We start from the raw sequence: 24,020 nt of genomic DNA, 5'->3' as shown, positions 1-24,020 counted from the left end.
TGCAGCAACAAGGACACAAGCTCCTCACTGGCTTTGCAATCACAAGCATGGGCACATTTAGATTAAGTTACAATCTGCGTTGCATTAAACACTCCTTCAAGACACACTTTAATGTGTCAAAAATGTAGGACATTTGAACGGAAGCGACTTAGCGGGATTGTTTTTCTGAGACTAAAGTGCAGTAGATGCTGCACAGAGTAGAGCGATGTAGTAAATTTACAGTATAGAATCTCAAGAAAAGTATCCATGGGAGAGGGCGACTGATTTTGATTGCATTCACTATAAAGCTTTATTCATCTCTGATTAAAGTTCCCAAGTCTAAACGGTGGTGGAGCTCAGTGCTGGTGTGGCATAACAAAGTTATCACGTTTCTGGAGATATAAATGTATAATTAATCAAATCAAACAGTCTGCGTAATACCAACTGCATATTTTAAAGCAATTAGTCAGTATTTTCCTCGTCCACACAGCTTCAAACTCACCTCTCCGTCAGAAACACACCCAGAGGTTGGCCATTGGATCTACAGCTGCTGATCCATTTGTTAAGGGAGCTGCATGAACTGTTTACATGAGAGGTGACGTTGCCTCAAATGCGGAAAAATAAAATCAATATGTTAACTGTGTTCTTAAGCGATAAGTAAATCCAGATTCTGTACAGAACCTGAACAACTGAACAAAAGACTTGAACCCTTGATCAGTTTACATCGGCTACTTGAAGCCACAGCTACACAAAAATGAAAACATCAGCAGACATTCTCACGAGTCACAAAGTACAGGCAAAGAGAAACCAATCAAAATAACATGACAGAAATATGACACCTCTGTATTTACTGCTTCAAGAAAATGAATCAGTTGTTGCTTAGATGTTACCCTGGGTTCATTTGTGACCTCTCCGACTTTTGTATGTCTTGCGTTTTCTTGGTAGACCGCTCCTGTGGAGGGTAACAGTCGTCTTAAATCTCTTACTTTTGTTCGTGGTCTGTCTCACTGTAGATTTGTGGATCCCAAACTGTTCACAGATGGTTTTGTAACCTTTTCCAGCCTGAGGGACGTCAGTAACTCTTTTTCAGAGCTCCTCTGAAAGCTCCTTTGTCCGTGCCAACATACACTTACACAAACATCAGACTGTGACAAATCCAGGATTTTTATTTTTTAAAAACATAAACCACAGCACTGAACGCTACTGACTCTTATCGCATCGACTGGAAACACTTCTGAAGAGATCGAGTCTAGTTAGCCTTGAAATTAACTTCCTACTGATGCACTTACATTTGCACTTCACAGATATGTAATATTGTCTCATTTTATATTTTTGTATAATATTTCTTTTTCAGTTCTTTGATTGGGTTCTCTTAGTTTATGTGCATGACATCTGTAGAATTGTTTTGTGCCTGCAACCACTGCTCAGACACACTTCCCTCTGGAGCCAGTGACGGCCTCAAGCTATGTACCTTGTGGATGTTTAATTCAGGCCCCACCTTCTCTCCAAACTGAAGGAGAAAAGTCATGTAGGCTAACACGTCTGCATCCTGGTTGCTCTCGGTTGTTCCAGTCATACGGTTGCAGGTTTAAAATTTAACATATAAATCCCCAATTGCTCACGTACACAAATAACAACTGGGCAAAAAAAAAAAAAAAACTAGAAGTGCACCACCTGTAGATAGAGCACATCAGTGTTGGTTCAAACTGGTCTCACTGCAGCTTTTCTTACCTGCATGTGGGAACACAGCACGTCCATATTTATTGATTATTAATTAATAATAATAATTCTGGTGTTTCCTTTTCATCAAAACTCCAAATCGGTTGAACAAATTACCTACACTCAAGTTCTGGCAGGTATTCTGGGTGTTGACCATTTTGCTTCTACACATTTGATGTACAGTGACCTGTGTGAACAGAAAAACACAGATCAGGCATAACATTATCCTCCTGACACCTTTTATTTGTTCTGTGTTGTTAACTTCTGCAAGGACCTAAGAAGTATAAAAACTGAGCATCATCTTTGAGCAGGATGTTTAATCCCAATGTCCTCAAATGGGTACTTAGCGACACTGTAGCTTTTACTACTTGTAGAATTTGTTAAATTTGTGTGTCATATCAAACATTTCAAACTAAGTTTCTACCATAAAAATAAAGATTTTCCTGAAATGCCCGCTATCATGCTGTCATGTTTTACACCAACTAGTGTATTGACTCTTTGCTACCACGTACTTAAGGGGTCCACTTATGAGGACAACGGGTCTAAATAAAGCAGAATAAGCTACCACAAACACAAAAGCTAATGTCCCCATTATGAGGATGCAGGGTCTCAGGAGGTTATGACCACCGACCTAATATTGTGTAGGTCTTCTGAGGGTGTGTTGTGGTGTCTGACAAAAGAAAGTTTGGAATTTTGCATACTATAGGTTGAGAGCAGGGGCCTATGTGCATCATCCCACAGATACTTGATCAGTCTGGTGAATTTGGAGTCGAGATCAACACCTTGTAATGACTTTAATGTTTTTTTGAGTTGTTCCTTAACTGTTTGTTTTGTCTATGTCAGGTTACATCCTGCTGGGGATGGCTGCTGTCATCAAGTAGTGTCATTGCTATGACGTCGGGGTGCCTGGTCTGGTCTCGGTTGGGGGTACATGTCAGAGTAACATCCACACGAATGCCAGGTCCAAACGTTTCCCAGCAGAACGTTGAATTGCCACATGATGATTAATGTTATTCACCTTATTTGCCCATTTTCCTGGACCTTCTCCTGTCAGTGGTCATAATGTTATGCCTGATCGGTGTATCAGCTTAAATGAAACAACACAGATACTATTCTAAACTATTTGACTGTAAAAATGCAGTTGAATTTGGAGGCGTAGACGTAAAATAAGGGGCATTTCCTCATCAGGGACCTCGGTACCAGTCTCCAGAGCGCCCGTGTTCGTTTCACAACTATCACGCCATTGCATGATAAGTTCAAAGTTTGCTTGGCAATTTACCCTCGTCAGGTATTTGCATACACCGTAGACGGCAGACGTCTGATAGATAACGCTGTTACCACTCGTTAAAACACTTTTTGAAAAATGCGTTGCCTCGCGTTTCCAGAGCGACATGACACCAACACAGTACATTTCTGTCGCACACAAGTAGGATTCTAACAAACAGCCGGTTGGTTGAATCCATTTTTTATCAGTGTTTTTCCACAGTAAATGTTCCTGTATATGTAGCAGCAGCAGCAGCAAAAGCACAGTGTTGTGATAATACCCTGCCTGCTGTCACTGGGGGTGGAAGAATCACACAATTACCTCAAGGGCTCTGGAAGCTCTCCTGCATAAATCAAATCCACTTTCAAGCTCAAAATATGTTAAACCATTAATATCAAAGGGCATCTTCTCTCCTCCAGTGCACCCTTTGAGCTTTGTATAATTTCTAATCTAAGAACCTATTCATTTACCCGAGGAAACCTAATCGAGTTCCCACTGTTACTGGATGTGCTTCAATCTCCGAGTGGCCAGTCCTGTGTCACCCACACAATGAATAAGAAAAGGTGATGATTTTATTTCATGTAGGAGTCTGAAGTAATACAAGCGAAGAGTAGGCGACGGCTTGCAGTACAGTACGACTAAATTTAATCAGATTATCTTCTGAAAACATTATGCGCCAGCACCTGACCTGCTTTTCCTTTTTATCTTCTGTTTGTGAAACTACTAGAGATTGTAAGGTTGAAAAACAAACAAACACAGACTTCAGAAACGCCGTGGTTTCAGTTAAATGTTCCTGTCATCTGCAGAAGCTAATATGTGAGGAGGAAAAACATGCAAGGCTAATCCACGCTGATTCTTTCACCCACGAAATGTAGATTCAGCAGCAATTTGATATTGGTTCGTCTCAGTTTTAAGAAGTGAGACAAATGTTAGTCATTACTCATTATGTAAACCGATGAAAAACAATGCGTTCTAATGTAACAGCTCTGCACTGAGTCTTAGCTTCATGAAGGTTATGGTGTCCTGCGTTTGTCTAAAATAACCGAGAGAGCTGTTGACTCAACTGTGTTTTCATTTGGAAGGTTGGGGGTTGTCGTAGAGTTGTGTACCCATACATGTTCCTAGTATTTTGACAACCCCATTTCAGGCAGTGGACAGAAACATTCTTGTGTTTAGCTTAACAGCACCAAATACCACACCCAGTGGCGATCCTAGGTTCTTAGGGGCCCTCGGGCAAACTCCTACAGTGCAAACTGTAAAATATGTCGTAGGGTAGATAGAAGGTGAGGTGGGCCCCTAAGGGTTTGTGTACTGTTGATGCACTGGTAGGGCTTCACAAGTTCAAAAGGGTTTTTCAGTTGTCTTTTGCATAATATTCCAAAATGTAACCATCTTTCTGTTTTTCTTACAGGGCTCCAAACAAATGCTCGGTTTGCCTTACTGCATATTCCAGAAACGAACGTTCACATGTTTTCAGTCTTTTAAGCATAAACTGAACATCATAACGGGTATGAAAAGGGAATCTGTTGCAGGGCTGTTGGTTTTCACTATACAGTGATCAGGCATAACATCACGACCACTGACAGGAGACATAAATAACATTTATGACCATTTTGTGACAATTAGGAGACTTTTGAACCTGATATTCATGTGGATGTTACTTAGACATGGAACACCCACCTAGACCAGACCGAACACCCCCCACCCCATAGCAATGACACTCCTTGATGGCAGCAGCCATCCCCACCAGGATGGGGCCTATGCAAAAAACAAAAACAAAACAAAAGCCTCCAAATTCACTAGATCCCAACGTGATTGAGTATCTTCTACAGGATGATCCCTCAACCCATAGGACCCAAAGCCCCTAACAACATTGTGTTAGAAGACACCACAGAACACCTTCAGAAGGCCTGTGTCCATTTTCTGATGAGTCACAACTGCTTTGGAGGCACAACGGAGACCTACACAATATTAGGATGTTTTTGTGTGTTTTATTTGAATGTTTTACATGTTAAACAGCTTTTTGAACTATTTCGTCTGAAATTGTAGCGCAAAGTAGCATCATGTGGAAAACGCAGACTAAATACTGAAAAGACATCAGCGGAGGTGAACTGTAATTGCTGCCGTTCCCTCGTCTCTTCTGCTAACAGCCTGTGAAAGGTCACATGAGATCTAACTGACAACACACCACAGAGCTGCTTCCCATAATCACATCTAGTCACGCTCGGTCTTACCGTCTACCTACCGACTGGCTGAGCTCCTCACACAAACACTGATTACACGCACTGGGCACACGCAAGTAGTTATTTGCGCCTTTGGTAATTTCATATTTTGTTGCGAAGACCGCAAGAAAAACAGAGCCGCTGGATTTCACCGTACGCCGATGCCGCTCATTTCCCTCCGAATTCCTTCAAAGCTAATTGTCTTGTCGTCATCTTTGCCAACGTCCCATGGAACCAGTTTATCCTTCATGAGAAATGAAAAGGAAAAGTACCAGCCTGAACATGAGTGTGTGTGTGTGTGAAACTGCAGGTCTAATTATAGCTTTGGTGTCTCCTGAGAGTTGTGTGGAAAATACATTATGCTTCTGCCAGAAAATGAACCGTACACGTTTTGCTCTCTAGATGCACATTGGATGTAAAAAAAAATAAAAATAAAAATAAAAAGTTCACACGCGTTCGTCTGTTAAAACAACTGGGTCTATTATATAAAAAAAATCAGCTCGCGCATGTGACATAGCGTTTGAGTTCTCTTATATATTTTTCAACTAACTATACTTTTCAACAGGGGTGAGCACCGATCCCGCATAACATTATGGCCACCTTCCTAATATTGTGTAGGTCTCCCTCCAAAACAGTTGTGACTCATCAGAGGACGGACATGGGCCTTCTGAGGTTGTCCTGTGGTGTACTAAATTTGGAGGCCAGGTCAGCACCTTGTGCTGTGTTTCATGTTTTTTGAGTTGTTCCCACACAGTTTTTGCGTGCCTGTGTCAGTCTGCATCCTGCTGAGGATGTCATTGCCATGAGGTGGGGGGTGTCTGGTCTGGTCTAGGTGGGTGGTACATGTCTAAGCAACGTCCACACAAATGCCAGGCTAGACAGTTTCCCAGCGGAACACTGTTTTGTCACAGGATGGTCAAAGTTGTTCACTTCTTCTGTCAGTGGTTTCATTGTTGTGGCTGCTCCGCGCATGTTTCCCTTGAAACTAAAACGTGACACCCTGCAGTGGAAAACTCTACTTCCTGAAAAAGGTCAACTTTGTTTTGGAAAAACATAAGGAGTTAGGAACGCAAACTGGTTTTCATATGAGTGGTGCTTTAAAAAAAAAAAAAAAATTACAATCAATAAGCCGATGTTTTCTTTGTTTTTCAGGCCAGTTTCGACCACACACCTGTGGGTCAGAGTCCTCACGTGAGTACAGGTGAAGTGTTTATCAGATTGTATTGTCAGTAGAGAACCAGGAAGGCCCGAAAAGGCACAGTAACATTTAAACAACACAGGACACATGACAGACAACCAGAGTGAAACACAGGAGAGTCATAAATAAAATTTCTGGTGAGACCATGCCAAAGATTTTAGTTTTAAACGATCTTAAAATCGGCAGAAACGATAAAACCGGGATTTAAACTTGTCATCCGCCTCCGTGTGTCTCATTCTGTAGTCACGAAGCGCACCAAAAACCATTTTCCCTCAGACTACATGAGTGAGGTCACTTGACATCTGTCGAAGCGTTTCCACTAACGAAGCCAGCAGACATCAGCTGATTCCTGCTGAGGAGAGGACTTGTTTTTGTTTTTTTCCCTTTTACCCGGAGCAGCAGCAGCAGCGATTGTGGATTCTGTGTGAGGCAGCAGATAAATCTCTAGATCACGATTTTGCGACTTAATAAACACACACGCACACTATATATCATCATATTTTGATTGCACAAGATGGAAAATGTCATGTTTAGCGGCTCCCCTTTGTCATAAAAGCAAAATGAAAATAATGAAAAACACAAAATGATGGAAACTCTTCAGCTGAATTGGACGTCTCTGCGCAATAAATGTGCTTCACGGGGGAACAGCTGTTGCTGCTCTTGAGGCACAAGGAACATTGTGTTATGAGGACAGGATGAATATTAATAAGCCTTTAGTGTGATTTAATTTCAATGAGCACCGGCGGGAACAGTTAGACGCTGTTGTTTATCAGCTCCGAGGGACTAAATCTGGATTGATGAATTTTTCTCCGACTGATTGCTCTGCTCCATAGGCAGACGCTTCTTACCTTCTCCGTAAAATGTCAGAATGTACTATGTTCAAAGCTGTAAAAAGTGATACGCTGATCTGAGCCCGTCGGTCAGGACGCTCTGTAGCTTTCGAAGTCCCTGAGAGGTGTCTATTTATGAGGGCACTTTGTGTTCTAACTTTAGTATCCAGTGCTCTGCACATCCCTGGGACTGAATATGGACACACATTCTGACAGTGGGGAGTCATAATGAGCATCGAGCCTCGAGCCGAGGCAGATAAATTTTGGGGGCCAGTCTCGGACGCGGCGCGACCTCCGCCAAGTGGGGCGCAGCCGCTTTTATCTGAGCACATCCTGCCGTTCTGCGGACGTTTGAGCAGTTTCTGTGCTTTCGCCGAAAGCTCAGCGCGCTGACCTTTTAATTGGCCTCCAGGGGACAGAGCGTAGCATTCGTGACCTTGAGTTGGGAAGACGGTGCGTTAAGCTACTGTCAGCTGACCGGTGGTGAGCTGAGCTGCTTAACTGGGTGTTGCTGGGGTTTTTATTTTTAACCTGAAAGGCCCGGGACAACGGGGAAGACCTGAGTTGAGAATGAGGTATGAGTGAAAGTCAGGAAAAGCGGAGAGGGTAATGTGAGAAAGTGAGGTGTGCGAGATCCCAGACAATACTACACAATATTTGCAGAACACAGGGGATCGGATCGCAGCAAACAGAAAGGATGGAGGAGTCGGGTCGTGTGACAGCGGCGATGAAGTGGCCCTGAGCATCACGTGCACGGATCAGGCATGACATTATGACCTTATACTGTGTTGGTCTCCAAAACAGTTGTGTTTGGCCTTCTGAGGGTGTCCTGCTGGTGTCTGGTAACAGGATGTTGTTAGTCGGGGTGGGGCCTTTATCCTACAGATACTTGACCAGGTTGGGATCTAGTTCAGGAGTCTTCAACGTTTTTCAGGTCAAGACCCCCAAACTGACAGAGAGATTAAGTAGCGACCCCCTACCTATTATACAGTATTTGTTGTATATTAAACTCGAGCTAGTGCTATTTATAAATATGTATTATTATCATTTTGCATTCAGTATTAAGATATCCCTTATCCTATTACTAAAATATGTTAATGTGGTTATAAATAAATTTAAATTTGTGGGAGAAATACTATATACAATATATATATATAAAATATATATAAAGTGTCTAATCAACCAAAATTTTTGTGACCCCCCTGCAGAGCCTCCACGAACCCCCTAGGGGTCATGGGCCCCTTGTTGAAGAACTATCTAGTGATTTTGGAGGCTAGTTCAACACCTTGTGCGGTTCTTCATGTTTTTTGAGTTGTTCCTCAACCACTTGTGTGTGTCTGTGTGTGTGCGTCAGGTTGCATCCTGCTGCTATCAAGGGGCATCACTGCTATGGGGGTGGGGGCTACATGTCTAAGTAACATCCACACGAATGAATGCCGGGTCCAAACATTCCCCGGCAGAACCTTGTTATCCACTTCCCCCATCAGTGGTCATAATGTTGTGGCAGATCGGTGTGCCCCTGCAGGGCAAAGAAAAGAGAAGCCGTAGAAGCGGATTTGAGACGAGCTGGAGACGTGGACGGAGGATATGCGAGGTGGTATTTGACCTACATGTACATGTAGTTCAGAGTCTTCGGGCAGAGTTTAATCGACGTGGTTTGAGGTTTGCTCTGTTACCAGAAAACCAGAAAAACAACGCATAGCTGGCCTAATTCTTCCCATCAGGAAGTAGCAGCGGCAGTGGAAAAAAAAGAAAAAAAAAAAAAACCTTGCACAGCTGTAGTTGATTATTGTGAGACAACCGGTTCCAACCTTTGTACCAGGATTTGTGACCTCATCGTGAGGTTCATTAAAACTACATGCAGCCTCTGGTCTGGACTGAGAATCGTGGACTAAAGAGTTTCCCGACGAGTTTGACCCATTTATGATAAAGACAGAGTATTCAATGAAAGCATGTGCAGAAAACTAAAAATGAATAATGTTTGAGTAAAAAGTCAATGCACTTAAGCTTCAGTAATGTTTTTTAATCAAATTAAATCCAAATTAATGAACTTCACCCTCACTTGGAATTAATACTCCTTTTAATGTGTGATCCAGAAGGTTGTTTTTTCTTCCGTCAAAATCGACTATCAGAGTGACTTTGACAATGTCACAACTTAAAAGAACCTCATTATTTCCCTATGATCTCATGCTGAGCTCGTCCCCGGTGCTTAAAACAGCTTTTGACGTTTCAGTTGCGGGTCCCGAAATGGACCTTTTGTTTCACGGAAATGTGCAGAACAGGCGAAAAAGGCTGCAGCCGTAAAACAAAAAAAAATGTCCAACTCGGTTATATAATCGCGCTTGTTTATGTGCTTGTTTTATGTGTTTAAATACCTAAAGCAGGTGGAAATCTGGGCAGAGCTAACAGCTCCGAGATATGGACAGGTCTACATTTAGCTGGCGAGCCCAAGCTTGTGTCTCCAGCACTCTGAGTGTAATTTAGTCTGCTTACTTGGACATTAAAAGTGGAATGTAGATGTGTCAGCGCTTCTTCCTCATCAACACGGATCTTGTAGCCGCCTTGTAGCTGCCTGAACAAATGCATAAAAACACCACACATCCGAGAGGTCGTCAGAAATGAGGAAGAGAGGAGGCCTCAGGTCTTTGCCAGTAAATTTTATTTTGAGATATTTTGTAGAACAGGGGAACCAATGATTACAAAAGAAGTCCATAAGTGTTCTACATGCTACACCGTAACCTAATTCATCATGCTTGCCTGGAAAAAGTACATAGAAATTTAACAAAACGAAAAAAATGTACAATTAAAACTGACGTACATTATACTCACCATTAACTTTACTCTTAATGTACCTTTCTCTTGCCTCCATGCACACATTTTCTTTTCTTTTACATTTAGATAGAAAAAAATTAAGACTTTTAGGCGCTTCTTTAAACCTTGAAGGAGTTTCTTTTCCACTAAAGACAGAGCGCACCCACAAATAAAAAACGAATGATATCCATTAGAACAATGTTGATGGAAAAAAAGGAAAGCCTCGACTTCTTTTTAGAACGTAACACATGAATTTGCATCCTACCGTAAAACAAAGGAACACTTGCACGCTCACATGGTGCCGAAATGAAAATGGAAGTCTGACCAACTCCTCAATCTTCAATAATCACATTGAAATAACACATTTTGATAAAATAAATATCGCACATCTGCTAGAAATAAATAATGATTACTGAAACACCTCACTATGTTAAATGCTAAAGTGAGACAGATTTCATCTAGGCGACCACTTCATTTCATGGCATGAGGATGGTCAACGTGTGTAAAGCACTAGTGCGGCTTCGAGTGTCTCTCGCGGCTGTTACCTTGAGGTAGATAACACATTTACATTAACGCCTACGATAATGGTTGCTGCTGGCATCATGTGTCAGATTTACAGTATGAAAGGGTTATTAAGGAAGCTTTCTTTGGGGAAAATGTTATAAAGTCAAAAACACAGAAATTAAAAAAAAAAAAAAAAAAAAAAAAAAACAGGACATCCCATTCCCCCCCCCTTTTTTTTCCTTGTACACCCCATCCCAGGAAAGGCTGTTTGAAAGCACTTTAAAAGCCCACAGCAATGTTAGCGTCTACTTCCTTCCTTATGTCACACCTTGCTTCTCGAATCCTCGCTTCCTGCTTGTCTTGCTCCCAGCTCCTTCTCTCCAGATCTCCTTTCATCTACAGTACTTTATGTGTGCGAGTGACATGCCAGTTTAGCAATGAGGGCGTAGACATTAACCCATGAAGGCCTGGTGATCAAGGCTCAGAGTGATGACCGAAACTCTTCAAATATAATAAACCACCCATCTCAACGCTTAAAAAAAAAAAAAAAAAGAAATTATTAAAAGTAACCATAATAAAAAAAGGTATGAAATGATTCAAGTACAGTAATATATCATGTTATATATATATAAAAAAAAAACATAAAAACAAGTCTGCCTAGATTTTGCACTGTGAGGGAGGATATATATTCTTTAATTAAGATGCTTGAAGATGCTGCTGTACGTTTTGTGGGCAATTTGTGGGGAGCATTTGACAGCGCAGGGGGTGAGGGACGCCTGGATGGATTTTAGAGGCAAGTCATCGGCGCTGTCAAAGACAGGCAGAGATTGCAGCTGCATATTAAGCACGATCTCTGTGCTACTGTCGAGGAAGCTCTCGTCCAGCTCTCTCACCGCCGAGGGCTCCGTCTCCGGACTGGCCCCAGTCTCCGCGACGCCCTCTTCCTTCCGGCTGAACAGACGATCCAGGTAGCTGGTGTAAGTGCTCTCCTTCTGGAGGTGGTCCTCTTTGCGAATGTCCCAGCACGCTTCATCGATCAAACAGCCGCTCTCGCTGACTCTCTCCCCGGAGCCGAAGCTCTCCCAGGGGCGAGCGGGCCAGACGCAGTCCCCGCTGACGACTCCCAACCCTCCTCCACCCAACTGGGCGAGGTTTACCAGGCACTTCTCCTCTTTCTCCTGACTTGTGGACTTGGACATGGAGCTCGAGCGAGGAGCCTCCAGCTGAGAGACAGAGGAGTTGAGCTCGTTCAGGAGGCCCACCTCATTGAACACGGCCACCTCTGGGCAGGGCTCCGGCTGCAGGCTCAGTTTGATGGTGCTGGCGATGAAGGAGTCAAAGTCAAAGCCTTGGTTTTGTTGGCTTGGAGGCTTCTCCGTCTGGTGTTTCTCTTGCACTTTGTCCTTCTCCACCGGACTCTGGATCTTCTCGGCCTCCTGCAGTGCAATCTGGGCCTTCACCAGCCCATTCTTCTCACATTTGCTCTTGGCTTTGCGGTCCGCCTTCTCTTTGCTCTGCTGCTCCTTCCAGTTGGAGAGGTCGATGATGAGCTTGGGTTCGTAGTAGTGGTTGACTTCGCTGTCCCTCCATATGAGGTTGTCCAGGTAGGAGGGTGACACGGCCTTGTAGTTACAGGTGTGGCTACACTGCAAGTCACAGTATTTGTTCTCGTGGTGGTCGTCGTCCTGCCAAGATCGGTCCGGTGGGAATAGAGTTGAGTAGTCGTAAGACGGCTCATCAAGGAACTTCTCCCGATCTCCATCAGCGTATTTACGAGGATCCACCTGGAAATGGTCGAAAAATTAAGTCAAGTCATTCAAGAGTAAGATGCAGCATAACAAAACCATTTTCTATTTCACATGCAAGAACAATATAATGCTCATGCATGCTTGTGTTTTCTTTAAATAAACTATACACAGGAGAAACTCCTGGTATGGAAATGTTTTTCAAAACGTACCTGGACCTCTTCCTCATCTGTCACATCAGAGAGTGCCCTTGGGTCGACCTGAACTTCTTCGGGGTCGTGTGTGCTGTGCAAGTGCCAATCAGCCTCTGAGAGCTGGCTTTCGTGATACCTATAAGTACAAGAAGGAAAATTTTCAATAACCACACAGAACCACAAATTTAAAATGTTCCGGTAAATGACGTAACCTTTCAAACAAGCCATAAAATTAGTACAAAAGTAAATGGATAAACCTGCTCTCTCTCATTAGGTCACTTCTACATTACAAAGTAGTTTGCAGAGAGCGAAGCAAACATCAAAAATGTGTGCTATGTTATAAAGATCTGGATCTCAAAGCCTGGTCAGAGAGGGCAGCTGTTTGGGAGGGAATAGGTGGGAGAGCGCACCTGTCCCAGGTGTGGCTGTGGCTCTGGTCCATGAGCAGGATATCATCTACTTCATCCTCAATGTGGAAGGGGTGCAGAGAGACAGGCTCGTCCAGGGGGAAGGAGTAGTCAGCCATGTAGGGGTGGGCCAGGGCCTCCTCTGCAGTCAGACGATCCATGGGGTTAAAGGTCAGGATCTTCTCCAGGAAATCCAGGGCTGTAGGAACAACAAGACGATCAAATTATCAAGAAAGTTACGAAAGATGCATGGAAGACATGACGTATGTGCTTTTACTGGTCTGTATTTACGACGGTACTTTGTGAACTCACCCTGTGGACTGACGCCAGGCAGCAATTTGGCCAGAGGTGTGTGAGGGCTGGACATGTCGTTACGGATGAAGACGGGGATGACACTGTGGAGCTCCTGCCGATCTTCCTCTCTCAGCACGGGGATGGACTCCAGGATCAGCTGCATTTGCTCCAGTTCGTGTGCTCCTGAAACACCAGGCAGACAAACAATGACTATTTTCTTATAGGAGCTACAAAACATTCCACATCAGCATGAGTGTGTGATCGAGGCAGATCATGGGAACAGGAGACATTTGCCTTGTGCTCAGCTCAAGGCAGTTTTAGCGAAAGGAAAACAGCCAGGCTCTCCTGGGATTAGGAACTAGGACAGTAACAGCCGACTCGGGTCAATACATCCGTTAAGAACATATAGGAAATGTGAAGCAAACACGCCTCATTAAACATATGCTCCACCCTTCATTAGTGTGACTGTCTGCCATTGTGTTTGGGCATGAGGTGAGTCACACACACGAGAGACACTAAGACAACTCTTACCCGCAAAGAGGGTTTTCCCTGTGAGCATTTCAGCAAAGATGCAGCCAGCAGCCCACATGTCGATGGCTTTGGTGTAGTTGTTGGGAGAGAGCAGCAGACGAGGAGATCTGTACCACTTTGTGACGAGACCTTCAGAAAGATGGCCCTGTGATAGTGGAAGACAAGACACGTTAGTGTTTGTAAAAAAAAATTTAAAGCTTCCCCTTGGATATGAATGATTATTAAATAGTTTTGTCCTTAAGTTAAGATGCTCCTAAGTCTGATGTCTATGTACTACTTCCTGTCATGTCTAATGGTCAGAGATAAACTTCGTAAACCTTGTGTTTTCTCCTTGACAGACCTGTCATGTGCTGGTCACGTAGGCAACATAGCAAAAACCCCAGAGAGAAAAGACAGATGAAAAGGGGGAGATCAGACACGTGCAGGCCCTGTCAGCAGTCTGAGAGAGCAGGCTAATCCCTCAGTGCCACGCCAAAATGCACTTCACTCTCAAACAGTGTCTGGCTAGTTACAGGGCCAAGAGGACATGAACACAAAGGAAACTGACCTCACTCTGTACACCCACTCTGGGACACTGGGGGAGGGGAAGTGGTAAAACAACACCCTTGCTGCCCCCCCCCCTCTCCTCCCCATGCAGTCACATGCAGTGGTAGTTTGTGGTAGGACCAAAATGGTCACCTCACCACGAGAGAGGCTCCAGTTTCTGCCCTAATTTAGCATCTGGATATCACACCATCCGGAAGTCCATCGCTGCTCAGCAAGCCCTTGTTTTGACAGACACACAAAATGACACGCACGCACTAGATAGATCTCCTTCCTTCGGGTAATCTGCTGATCTATTTGTCTGAGAAGAGCTTGTAAAAAGGTTGAGGGAAGACATTAACTCACACCTTCCAGATTGTTACGCACCCATTCTGAGAATCAGCTAGTAAAGCTGATCTGCGCGATTGTAGTTATGGTTAAAGACAACCAGATTAGCATTGCAACAGAGACATAAATAAAATTAGCCCAGGGGAGCGCCGGATCATTGCATAAGGACAATGTACAATGGACTCTGACCTAAAAACGCAGCGGGCTAAAGTTTTCACTTTTCTGGCAACGGTGCGTGGATAACCTCACCACCTGATGTCGATCAGATCAAGCCGTCACTTAATGACTCATACTAGACTCTCAATTTATCAGCCACGTGCAGTTAGTCACTGCAACCTGAAGCAGGTCGGACCAGAAATGGTGGCAATTATAGAATCAGAACGACAGCCGTGTCAACATTTCCATTACAAAGCCTGTGACTACAGACTGATGCCACAGATTTCCTCTTCCTCCTCCACGCCAAAACAAAGTCATTGTTCACATTTATTTCAATCTGGTCAGTGGCCTGTCACATTATAGGGGATACTTTAGGTTGCAGGAGACGATAAATAAACTACTATCGGCTGAAAAGAAGTGAGAGATGATTTCAGAAAATAAGTGAAACCACTTCTGTAATTCATCAAGCCTTAAGTGTCCGGTAATTTATTTGTTAGATTCGTTGAAGCCTGGTGCCAGACAGGCCTGTTGCTGGCTTAACAACTGGGTCAAATATGTGTTATTGCAGTTGTGGTTTGTGCCGGATGCCTGTGTCACAGAAAGGGCCTCTGTAAACCCTACTTCTTACAACACTGCTGAAAACTTCAGTTATCCCTATAGCGTTTCAAATTGAAGGATTTTACACAAAGCCATGAAGGATAAGCGGTAGTAGAAGATGAGACACTGAGCCACGTGTAAACACAAGATCGATCAAGGGACGTGTTTACGTCAGCGCAGCGAGCTGGACTCATGGCGACCCTCACAGAGATAATTTTCTGCAGCTGTAAATCATCTGTATGACCATGACAAGTTTGTTTTTCACTTCTAGCCTTTATCTGCAAAAAAGACGAGGCTGGGCATGTTAACTTTCTAAGGAAGTGATTTGTCATTGCTGTGGAATTGAATTACACCTAAAGCAGAATTGATACCATTCAGCCTTGGTGCCACTAAAAGAATCCATCTTATGGCCCCAGCTACTCTCATTTAAAACTTAACAGCAGGCTTCAGTCAAACTATTGCGGTTTTAATCTCTGTATCCCTTTTTTTTGTGTTAAAGGGCGGGCCACAACTGGAAACAAACACAACCCTAGATCGGCAGCTTCAAATAAGGCCTTGAGCGAGGCTCCCACAGCAAGACAAAGAGATGCCTGGGAAAAGGAGGGGAACAGGAGTTGGTGAAGTTGGATCAGTGCATGTGAATACTCGGCATTCTTGAGTCTGGGCCACCACGGCAGCCAACCTTGAGAGTTCACACCAGCAGAATCTGGCTTTCCTTTTCCAAACATTGATAGCACAGGTACTCGCACTCAACACAAAGTCAAGCCAGATTAATTAAAGTCCAAAGGTAAACATCAGGGGTGTTGTCTCATTAACAAAATAATTACAAAAAAAGAACGTATGCGGGAGGAAAAGGTGAAACAAATCCCTTGAGCAGATGCTTCTCATGAATAAATCCAGATAGCAAATAATTGAAGCTATGCCAGAAACTCAGGTTCACTGGAATAGAGCGCTTCTTTATTTAGAAACGACGTTATTCAAATAACATGCACTCAGCCACCCCAGCTGCTCTGTCACACCCCTGCCTGCTAGAAGTAGAGGGTGGTTTTGAAAGTATTTTTGCCCCCAGCCAATACTCAAAGCAACAGTTTTATTTTTCTGAACTCGGCTCTGCACCACAGTATCTTACTGGGGTTGATGAGTTCACTATCAAACACGCCTCATTTGGTCAGAGGCCCCAGACACACAGACATCGGATCGTGATATGTGCCGATGAAAAGTGGTGCGTGGAATATGACTTATACCTCCCCCACATGACTATTCTTACCGCAGTGGGGACAGACAAAACACAGCAACATTGTTCAGGACTGAGAGCAATGTTAAAATCTGCCAACGTCTGCCTCGCTACATGACAACAGTATTTGTATCCTAGACAAAAACTCTGCACCAAAAAGGAGCAGTAGCCTGCAGTAGCACTACAGCCGACAATGGTCAAACTCAAGAGAAGTGACCCTAGGCAAGCAGCTTTCTCAATACCCACTGGCCTGCATGTTTCCCATCAGGAAAAACTGCTTATTCATATGGAAAACGCCCACATGTCAAACCGTGCAATGAGAAGGGCGGCTGGTAACAGTCTGAAATGTGTGAGAAACGCTCATGCCTTCCCAGCAACTATGAGGCCATAACTTCTTCTTCCTATTGCATTGTGACATCATGTCTGAGAAGTGACTCATACGAGAATACAGAAGTCAGAGCTGAAAATATAGCAAGCCTTGAAAAACAAATAGCAGTGCCGGCGTGCCGTATGCTCCAAGTCTGTATCAGAGGGATGTGGCAGGATCCTGGCTGTGTAAGGGATATGAATGAGGCTGCGCCAGCCAGCGAGGTCACGTCACGTGAGCTCACTTCAAACCCTCCGATGACTAATCTGAGACACGTGTAAGCATCAGACTGTGCTCTACATGCAGAGAGAGAGAGGGAGGGATCGACTTCCCAACCTAGATTTCCTCACATCACACCACCATATGGCCACCGGCTGGAATTTCCTCCTCCCTTTACAAGGTGACAGCAACACACAAAGGAAACCCAAGCCTTCCACCTGGCTACAATTAGGACAGGGTGATCCATGCTCTTCTCATACTTAAGGCCTACTTTATTGCTGCCATTACACCGTTTCACTAAACAAAATACAGTGTTTACAGAGAGCCCTAAAATAGTGCGTCTACATCTGGCTTTTAATGGTCACTTCTTTGTGAAAGTTTGCAACACAAAGAAAGCACTGTGGTTTTTTAGACATAATCTATGCATGCAAATCTCAAATATTTCCATCAGGGAATGTGTCTTATCTTCAACTTTATTAAGTCCTACAATCATAAACCTCCAGCTGACTGAAAAGAAATAACCAATTTTCACTTCTAGATGTTTACACTCATAGTCTAATGGAAAAAAAATCGTTCCCATGGTTCTGTTTTCCAGTCTCACTTTTCTTGAGAAGGGAAACAGAGGCGTTACCTCTCAAGGAACCACATCCTGTCTTGTTTACTTCCTGCAGCGAACGACTGCGTCACCCTGGGGAGCGCCACATTACCAGACAACAAACCACTTGTGCCGGCGCAGCTTAGCATTGATCGTCGAGCAGAAAGTGTGCAAACACTGATGTTTGAACTTAAGACCAACAAGTAGCGTCACTCGCTTAAGTGAAACCCCATACAAATCAAATTCTAAAATGATCTGAAGCTGCCACTCAGAGACTGGTCCTACCTTGTGAGAGTAGTGGGGGTCCATGATGCGAGCCAGCCCAAAGTCCCCGATCTTAAGTACCAGGTCTTCTGTGTTGACAAACAGGTTGGCAGGCTTGAGGTCACGGTGCAGCACATTGGCAGAGTGGATGTACTTGAGGCCCCTGAGGAGCTGGTACATGAAAAGCCTGGCATGACCTTCCGACAGAAGGCCCCTCTCAAGCAGTTGGCATAAGTCGGTTTCCATGTATTCTTGCACAATGTAGACAGAGTTAACCTCCGTCAGGGACACCACGTCCTCCGTTAGCCTGCGACCATTGGGGCCCAGTGTCTCAAACACCTGATGGTATGAAAAATAAGTAAATAACCAAAATAGGGTTGATATTGAAAGGCAGTTTTCAAACTAATCCAATCCCCCCCCCATGTGTTCTTTCACACACTGCAGCCTACCTTAACTATGTTGTCGTGGTCAAGGCGCCTGATGATCTTGATTTCCCTCAGGGCGTGCTTCACACTTTGTGGGTCGGTCAAGATAATTTTCTTAACAGCTACACGCTTGTCACAGTCAGTGTCAACTGCTGAAAACACCAGCCCGTTCCCTCCGTAGCCCAGAGGCTTCAAGTCCATGTAGCGAGAACCCAGGTCAAAGCCGTGGATGTTCATCAGCGACTCAAACTTCTCGGCCATGACGACTGTTTTTAATATGGTTTTCTACCGAGCTTCTGCTATTTCTAACTTTTGTTCTCTGGCCTATACCAAGCCCAACTTTGACACCTCCAGAGGAATTGATCGATCCCCCCCCCCCTCTGCTCCAGAGGCTGCGCCAACTAACCCCTGCACAGACAACTACAGAGTCCCCCCGGCTAGCCGTCACTGTCAAATGTGGGGCACTATTGTGTAGTCAAACTTTCTTTCCATTTTGCATAAGGAGAGAAAATTTTTATAAAAGACAAAGAAATGATTCCTCTAATTCTGCACGAGTGGATATCTTGAACAAAGCAACTCTTAGTAAACTAGTGTTTATAGGCGGTAATGGAATGGACTTTGAGGCCAATTAAAAAGCACTGGGACTAAGTTAAACTATAAAAGCACACAGTTGCATCCTCACAGTGCAGATACATTCAGTGTATGACTGGTCCTGAGCAGCTTCATGTGAAATGTGCTGTAATGCACTATTTTTTTTAGTCTTCTTTTTACTTTTTTTTCTCTTTGTTTTATTTATTTTTTTTTTTAAATATATATTTCCTGTCAAGTCACCCAACCCCTACAACTGAAATGAGTCTGGCCTTGAAGTCTTCAAAGTAAATTCTCGCCCTCAGAGATCAGGTGGCTCAAGCTCGCCACAGTCGCAATCAAAACTATCCTCCATTTTACTTGGGTATAACCTGAAAGACAAGAGCAAAACAGAAAGAAAAGGTGAGAAGAAGGTAGGCAACGGGGCTTTAAGGCCATCAAACCACTTCAGGCGAATGTGAATAGTGTCTACAGCATTTATTGTCATGGCAGAACATAAGTTGTACAGTGCAATGAGATTGGGTTAAAAAAAAGTAAGGAAAACCACATTTAAATGTGAACTAGAAGGGAATGGAACATTATTATGAATAAAAATATATAGATTCAAACTGACTGTCTCTTAGGGAAATTGTTTTTAAAGGGCTTTTAAAGGCCAATGTGTGTGTTGGGGAATTCACCAAAGCAACAGAGCGCGTCTTGGAAGAAGCTCGGTGTCATATAGAGAAACTAACCCCTCCCCCGCCCGGTTAATGCTTGCTACTCCGGTTTCTGGGTATCGATATTTTTTCCATCCCCCCGAGGCAACTTACATAAAATGTAACATGTGAAAAACATAAACAGGTTTAAAAAAAAAAATAAATAAAAATAAAAAAAAGGAAGGCAAATAAATGCCTTGAATTGCGTTCACGGCCTCTCACCCGGTGGTCTGTGTGTTGGCTGGTGGAAAAAGGCAGCACTGAAAGCCTAACGGCAATCCACCGACTTGGTTAAAATTCATCACACAACCACGGCCACCGGGTAATAAACAGACATTGATGAATAAACCGACAACATTGACCCCAATTTGCTACACGTTTCTTAAACATCCACCATATGGTTGAGGAGAAATCCGCCGATAGCGCGAACAAAGGAGCCGTTGTTGGCGGAGGCTTCTTCTGACTACGTGGTACGGCTCTAAACCCACGACGGTTAAACCGCTCAAAACGGTAGCGAATCCGCGGTGAAATGACATACAATGTACACGGCAGGGTATAGGAGATAAAACATATGTATAACGCGTTACTTACAGTCCGTATCCTTCGCATTAGGTCGGTTATACTTTAAATAAGACCCAGGCGGAGGTGGGAGTGCGGTCTGCTCCTCGAGCTCTGCGGAGCTGTTGCAATCGCCATTTAGGGTGGGCGGAGCTATGGACGGCGGCTGTGACGTCGAGAGGCCGCGTTCAAGGGTTGTTTGAAACATTCCCGTTAAAGTGAGAGCCCTTCACAGATGATCCGAGAAAGTTTGTCATTATGAGTGTCTTAATGAATTTACGGCCCTGTTACGCATCTGTTATATTATATTTTTATTGGGTAATATAATTAATAGACTAACAGTAAGAATAAATCACTAACGTGAAAAAGTAGTAAACATTGAGCACGTGTTTCATCATCAATTCAGTTCAAGCTACTTTGTTTACACATATCTGCAGATTTTCTTATGATCTGATCCTAGACATATTCTATATTATTTTTCCATTATTCTTATTATTCATCTATTCTCATCTTCCCCATCCTCCTTCCAAAAGCCTCTGTTAGACATTTTAATATTGTTTTTAGTTGTGCATTAACATGTTACAGGCTAGAAACGCAGTGGGCACCGATAGCTAGCGAAATATTTTTTTAGGACTGCAAGTCCATTAATAAAGTCACAAAAAGGCTTATTTTAACAGTCAGGCTTATTTTGCAGTAGTTTTGCACACCGTACCCAGACACTAAAGGGCCAGATACTGAATCCTGTCTCAGTAACGAACACATTAACAGGATCTTCGACCGGTACTTGAAGGCAGCAAGAGTCATTCAAAATATTTATTTCAAGCTGGAAATCACGCGACAGCGGTACATTCAAAGTCCGACTCATTGATACAACATTGTACAAATGACAGTAATGATTTATAGTAAACAGGGTCATCATTTATATTTGCAGCCATAATATATATATATATTTTAAAAAACAAAACATTCACAACTGTAAACACAGCTATAATCGTATGCTGCCAGAGCAATGCTTTATATGTGCAATCCCGGTAGAGACGAACCTTATTTTCTTTGACTACTATTTTTTTCTGCGTGTAATGTAAATGAGCCTTGATAGGAGGAACATCCTGTATCTGTCTTATGTCATGCCCTAGAGTTGCCTACTGGAATCAAATAAATAAATAAATGCTGCAGACAGCATGAAACATAAAGTGCGTATATTCTAGTTCTGTATACTGCTTAGCATTTCGCATGCTTCCAAATCAAAATACGCATGTCAATATCTCGACGTAATAAAGAATTTCATGCTTTTGCATTCGTGCATTTTTTTTGTGATTGTTTGTTTCTTTTGTGCAAAGCTGTTGTTTTGTGCATCGCCCCCATTGGGGGGCCTATCTGCTCTGTCTGTTTATTGTTTTTGCCTTTGCTGGTAACGTTGTCTTCGGACTATGACGTGTGTCAGTGAGAAAATCCCTCGGACGGGTCACTCACTGCGGCTTGCGGATTTAGGAAGTCCATCTGGCACCGAGATGAGCGCGGTGTTTTCTCTTTCTGCCCTCACAGCACCTCAGCACGAGGCTTCCGCATCCAAAACAAAGTCAGGAGATCAAGGAAGGCACTATTTCCCCATCTGCTCTAATCGCTCATTCGGTTCATACTGCGGCTTGGTGCCCGGCCGTCTCTCGTAGCTGTGAATGGGACGTGGGGACGCGTATTGGATTGGTGGGTGGGCAGGCAGCAGCATCACAGCCGCAGCGGTCTACATCAGCATCCGCAGGCAGACCATGTGAGAGCCCATGTGTCCGAGAATGCAGATGCCTCTCTCAGGCCGGGATGGGCTCTGCGATGGAGAACAGAAACTGCATGCGAGCTGCGACAGAGTCCGAGAGCGACTCTCTGTCGAGGTGAATCAGGCGGGGGAAGAAAGATTGAGAGCAGCGTGGCTGCTGTTAGGGATGTCCTGGTTTATTTTTATTCCATGCATAAATGTTCCCAAAGAACATGAAATTATGTAATACTGAGTCTGATATTTAAAGAGAGACGTGAGATTTCAGCAATGCATCATCTTATATTTCTAATGCTCTATAGCAATGTTTTACTAATTTAAGAGGAGTTTCAGTAGTTGCTTTTTCATTCATTCACGTTGTTGCAGTTTAGCAAATATTTCTAATATGGCACTTCACTGACGCAAAAATTGATCCCCCCTTTCTCTACTCCAAGCTCGGTGTGGCAGCTTTCTTTGCTCAGAGGCGTTTGAGTTGAGCAGATGTTTCATGAGGAGACATTGTGAACCCGTGTCCCCCTGCTGAGTTGTCTGAACTGGCGCTTTTCCCTCCAGCCAAGACACTCTCCGGTCTCCACAAATCAGAAGCCAATTGAGACAGAGAGGAAGTGATATTCTCTTCCCCCGGCCGGCCTCTGTTCCCGTTATTACGGTGCTTGGTGACGGTTTGTGTTGAAGGCTGTGGTAATAATTAAGAATCAGATTAGTAAGATAAGGTGCATGCCTGCCCCACGGGCGCTCTTTGCCCTGTCATGCAGATCCATGAATTGAGGTCATAAGTTCCATCTCTCCTGATCACCTCACAGAAGTGTAGGCATGAAAATCTCCTCTTCTTCTTCTTCTTCTTCTTCTTCTTCTTCTTCTTCTTCTTCTTCTTTTTCTTCTTCTTCTTCTCCCCCTCTTGTTGTTTTTATTTCTGCCATTTAAGCTGTGCCCCTGGTTACATCTTGAGGCAAACACGTTGACGTCTAGTCTTAACTTCAGATGGCAGTGACACCTATTTCTGCCACTTTCCATCACAAATAGTGCTGTAACCTCAAACCAAACCATGTGCTGTTGCAGTTCAAGAGCCTTGTTTGTGGCCACAGGGTATTACTCTCATGTGTGCTCATACTCTTTACCTATGTTCACTTGCTGCAGTCTTTATGATGTAAATTTTTCCAAATTCCACCTGTTCTCACTCTTCACATCTAAACTCTAGACAAAAACTAAAATATTCATGCCTTGTATTTTCTTTTTTTTTAACTTACCGAGGTTGAAATTCTCCAAGCGGAGCAGCATTGTGCAGAAGTTAATAGTCCATGCAGGAGAATATATGCTGAATATGTCCAACACTGCTAATCCAAACCAGGCAGGTGAAGAGATTCAACGCAGTCCAGTATCTGTATATGTGCAGGTATGTAGATGTAATCTCAGAGCCTTGACGATGTGTTATCCTACTCCATGTGCCTCTGCTTGTGAGGTGGAGCTCCATGGAAAGTTAATATAGGCCGGGGCGGGCAGGGGAGGAGACTGCTCTGTGTTTGGCTTGGCCTGTCAGTGTGTCGGGCTAACTAGAGTCCACTGCCACCACCCCTCTCTCTCTCACTCTCTCTCTCTCTCTCACTCACACACACACACACACACACACACACACACACACACACACACACACACAAATCCTGTCTTACCCTCCTCTCTTTCTTTTGTGAGTAAAGGACAAAAAGATAATCTTCTTCAACCTGTGCTGAAATACTGCAGATCTGTGCTGCTGGGAGAAACCCTCTTGAATTCATACTTCATTTCCCTCAGCTTTGACAAAAGGATGAAAAAAAGTACCAAAAATAAATATCTATAGTCTGATAATTAGGATAAAACAGCCCGCAGTGGGCCTGCACAAGACGACACATTTATGTGTTTGCACTTTATCGCTCTCTTTATTGGTCAGCATCCGTAGGGGTCGTGAAACGCAAGAGAGGAGCCTGTGCTGACTCAAGTCGAGAAAGACAG

At 43.7% G+C, this 24,020-nt stretch overlaps 1 protein-coding gene across 2 annotated transcripts; it reads right to left on the bottom strand.

The window, feature by feature from the left end:
• Positions 1-9,854: 9,854 nt before the first annotated feature.
• Positions 9,855-23,500, bottom strand: mapk6 (mitogen-activated protein kinase 6). Of its 2 annotated transcripts, none has more exons than XM_047579981.1 (8): positions 23,282-23,500; positions 18,450-19,384; positions 18,022-18,339; positions 13,699-13,843; positions 13,186-13,350; positions 12,877-13,072; positions 12,485-12,602; positions 9,855-12,311 (listed from the first exon to the last, which is right to left on the bottom strand). In XM_047579981.1, the coding sequence occupies exons 2-8, from the start codon at positions 18,684-18,686 to the stop codon at positions 11,220-11,222; spliced, it is 2,271 nt and encodes a 756-aa protein (XP_047435937.1). In that variant the 5' UTR covers positions 18,687-19,384; positions 23,282-23,500; the 3' UTR covers positions 9,855-11,219. The 2 variants fall into 2 exon arrangements, with proteins under 2 accessions (XP_047435937.1, XP_047435939.1); XM_047579983.1 differs by lacking the exon at positions 23,282-23,500 and adding an exon at positions 20,300-20,457.
• Positions 23,501-24,020: the final 520 nt, after the last annotated feature.

The sequence above is a fragment of the Mugil cephalus genome, chromosome 3 (genome assembly GCF_022458985.1).
Source record: "Mugil cephalus isolate CIBA_MC_2020 chromosome 3, CIBA_Mcephalus_1.1, whole genome shotgun sequence".
In the NCBI taxonomy this organism is placed as follows: Eukaryota; Metazoa; Chordata; class Actinopteri; order Mugiliformes; family Mugilidae; genus Mugil; species Mugil cephalus.
Note: the sequence above shows the minus strand (reverse complement) of the source record. Positions and strands in the feature narration are given on the sequence as shown.

Excerpts from the sequence above, each read along its gene's own strand:
- mapk6 (XM_047579981.1), bottom strand. The coding sequence starts at position 18,686 with ATGGCCGAGAAGTTTGAGTCGCTGATGAACATCCACGGCTTTGACCTG. Across the intron at positions 13,351-13,698 it reads AGGGAAAACCCTCTTTGCGG|GAGCACACGAACTGGAGCAA; the intron begins GTAAGAGTTGTC and ends CTGGTGTTTCAG. Across the intron at positions 12,312-12,484 it reads CAGATGAGGAAGAGGTCCAG|GTGGATCCTCGTAAATACGC; the intron begins GTACGTTTTGAA and ends GACCATTTCCAG.